Below are 3649 nucleotides of genomic sequence, written 5' to 3'. Positions count from 1 at the left end.
GCCAACTCCCCAACATTCCCAAAATCCAGTCACCTTCTTTTTCCTTGCATCATCAGCAGCAGCAGCATCAGCATCAGCATCGTCCTCTCTTCAGTTGATTCTTCAAATTCCTTGACCTTCTGACTTCCCTGGTTCCCCCTCACCAACAAAAATCCCGCACTTTTTCTCCTGCTTCAAAACTTCCTCCCAAAACCCAAACCTCAAAACCTCTCACACTTCTCATCACCTCCCATCCCTCTCTGGTCTCCAACATTCGTCGTTTCACACTTTTGGGTCGCCCGTTGTACTGTTTTGGTCCCTCTCTGGTGACAAAGATTCCTCATTTTTTCACATTGGGTCGCCCATTTTACTATTTCAGGTATGTTTCTCAGAAAGTTTTGAACTTTTCCTTTTTCAGGTTATGGGTGTTGGGGTTTTTTCTTTTTTTTTTCTTCATGTTTCTGGCTTGTTTGGGTGATTGAATCGGCCAGAAAATTGGGATTTGTTGGTGGTTGTGTTTCGGGGTTTTCTGGGTGTCTTGAGTGTTTTGCATTGTTTTGGGGACTTAACTTGGTTCTTGTTCTGTATCAGTGTGCTTGAAAATGGGGGAATTTAGCAGTGAAAATGAAATTCCAAGCATTTCCCACATGATTTCGAATCTGCGGGCGACGTTTTTGTCTCGGGATTTCGACCGAGCTGAAGAGAATTTAGTAGCCCGTGAGGTTAAGCTGAAGAGGGAGATTAAAGACCTGAAGAACAAGAATATTAAGCTGGAAGAACAGCACCAGTTTGATCAGCTGGAAATGCTCAAAGTTGCGGATGAGCGAAATGTTGCGAACGAGAGATACCAAAAGCTGTTGCAGGAGATGAAGAGGGGAGTTGGAGGAGATGACAACGATGCGGTTATAGAGCTGATGAGGAAGTGCAGTGAGTTGGAGGTTGAGAAAAAGAAGCTTGAGGTTCTGCTTGAACGGGAATATTCGGAAACGGAGAGAAGACTTTCGAGGATAGAGGAGAAAGCAGAGAAATTGTGGAATGGGAATCAGAGTGCAACCTCTCTCCCCCCTGTGATAAATTTGGAGAATGTGAAGTTTAATGGAAATGGAAGCGGGGCAGCGAGTGCACAAGACCCTTCTCCAAGCGATCCTTCGCATTCTAAAGGAAATGGAGATCAGCAAACTTCAGGTATCGGAGAACTATATGATGTTTGCATGCTTCCACTATATTCTAGTTGCTTGCCGTTGGCTAATTGAGTTTACTTCTTGTGTTTTGCTTAAGCTTTATGAATTATGCATCAATGTGTGTGAATGTGTTAAGAACCTTCGTTGATTGCTAGTCGGCTGATTACCAATTAAATATTTTACGTGCGAAAGAGGAGCGCAGATTGTGTTTTATTTACTTCTTCCAGCGTACTCCTCACATGTTGCATTGTTAGAAAGAGTAACTGAATAGGTAGCGAAAAAAAGAGAGTATAATTGTTGAAATAATTATGAACAAATTTGTGGATGTATGTGACAATGTTTCTGTTTATTATGCTTGGTCATATGATATATGCATTCATATGCCTTCTCCTCTCGCCCTGTAAATTTGAAGACAGGTGTTTGGGGGAAGAGAACTTCTTGTTTTCGCATAGTCTATATATAGAATAAAATTTGGACATGCATTAGGTTTATTTGTGATTTACGTGCAATTAATGCATTCGGTGTGGCTACTCATATGTATTAATGAGATTATATATGTTACAACCTAAGCTATCCTTAGAATAATTTTGAAGATATTCTCTTTAAGGGAACTTTGTAAATGTAGGTCAACAATGAAAACTTATATATGAATATTTTCGGTGCCTTTGATATTATACAACGAACTATTTTTGTCATCTTCAAAAGTTCTCCTAGAACCTTGTTGCCAAGGCTTCTGTGATCCCTAACATAAGTATTACATACATGCCAGGTGCTCTGAAATCCCTGATTTTGGTTATTGATAGTGATGATGACAATAATGGAAACCCCGAAGCCAATGACTATTCAGCTTTGCCAAGTGTAGAACAGAATCCAAAGGTGCTCAAAAGAAAGCGAACTTCATCTTTAAGTTCTAGTGATACCAATGATACTGATGCAATGCCCTTAAGACAAGAAGAAAAAAAGGGGGCAGAAGAGGAGTCACAATTTTTAAGGTCTCCTGTGCATGTGGGTGATGATTGCAATAGTGATGACAGTTCTAGTTCTACTTCCAGTTCCAGTTCTTCTGACTCTGAGAATGGCAATGGAGGTCGGTCCTTCTATGCTGCAATTCAAAAGGTCAAAGCAACCCAGGTAATAAAAAAGATGACCCTTGTAGCTACTTGTTGCTTTTGAGAAATACCTGGAAGTGGTATGAATGGTGTTTCTTCTCATGGCTAGTAGCGACTTGCTGTGTTCTTTCTACACTAGTGTGATTGATTCTGTCGATTTTTGTCTTAGTATTGAATTAGATTAGAAAAAGTATTCTTCTGAATGTTTTGGTCATTTGTTGTGATTTCTGCTTTTTTGTTCTTGTGTATATGTAACTTTATTCCATTTGTCCAGATCCATAAACCTGAATTTATATTTCTTGTTTGAAGAAAAAAAGCGCAGCAAAACACAAAAGCATTGAGCTATGCAGCAAAAAAACAGGTTTTTTTTTTTTTTGACCTTTTCGGAAAGAGGAACTAGGGGGTTGGGGGAAGAGGCTCAGAACATACCTTTTACACCCGTTCCCCAGTTGATGGGTTTTCCAAAATCTCATAAAATTCTTCATCAATGAGCTTCAAGCTTATTGTTACCAACAAGAAAATTGATAATGTGTGTGGTGTATATCTTTATTTTGACAGATGAACTGCTATTTTGAAGTTTCTCCTGTTCTTTTCTTGTTGATCATAGCGCGTTATTCCTTGATCAGCCAATTATACTTGTTTTTATTGTAATCGTGTTTCACACATTGGCTTCAGGAACTCCGCTACAACTGATTATCCACAAGGGTGATTAAGAGGAACCATGATGGAGCTGCAGCAGATGCATGATGGACGTACTTCTGACTGCAAGCGAATATCAGTGATCGCATTTTGATCAGTTTTTTTAGATGTTCTTGACAATGTTGTCAAATAGACAGATAGATCGATAGACAGATTGCGAATAGGACTGAAGAAACAGCACATGATTCCTCTCAACTATCCTTCTACGTTGGGATCTGAAACCTTTGCTCTTCTTAGTTTCAAAGTGTTGTTACTTCTTTAGGGTTGAAATTTTAAGACCAGTATGCATTTCGTTGTTTTATTGGAAGTGTAAAGTTATCAGGTTATGGTTTACCAAAAAAAAAGTTTATCAGGTTATGTTTGCAGGATACTATTTCAATATGCCAAATGAGTGGCGAACGAGCACTTTGGTGCCTATCTACAAGAATAAGGGCGACGTACAAAATTGCATGAACTATAGAGGTATTAAGCTAATGAGTCATACAATGAAGCTCTGGGAGAGAGTCATTGAGCATAGATTGAGGCAAGAGACACGGGTTTCGGACAACCAATTCGGGTTCATGCCAGGGCGCTCAACCATGGAGGCAATCTATCTCTTACGAAGATTGATGGAAAGATATAGAGATGGGAAAAAGGATTTACACATGGTCTTTATAGATTTGGAAAAAGCGTATGATAGGG

General features: G+C 39.4%; 1 protein-coding gene across 1 annotated transcript; it reads left to right on the top strand.

Moving 5' to 3' along the window:
• Window positions 1-3320, top strand: LOC103454629 (uncharacterized). Its single transcript, XM_008394223.4, has 4 exons — window positions 1-358; window positions 571-1164; window positions 1930-2291; window positions 2945-3320. Exons 2-4 carry the CDS (start codon window positions 582-584, stop codon window positions 2960-2962), a joined length of 963 nt encoding a protein of 320 aa, XP_008392445.1. The 5' UTR covers window positions 1-358; window positions 571-581; the 3' UTR covers window positions 2963-3320.
• Window positions 3321-3649: the final 329 nt, after the last annotated feature.

Source organism: Malus domestica, chromosome 06 (assembly GCF_042453785.1).
Source record: "Malus domestica chromosome 06, GDT2T_hap1".
Lineage (NCBI taxonomy): Eukaryota > Viridiplantae > Streptophyta > Magnoliopsida > Rosales > Rosaceae > Malus > Malus domestica.
Note: the sequence above shows the minus strand (reverse complement) of the source record. Positions and strands in the feature narration are given on the sequence as shown.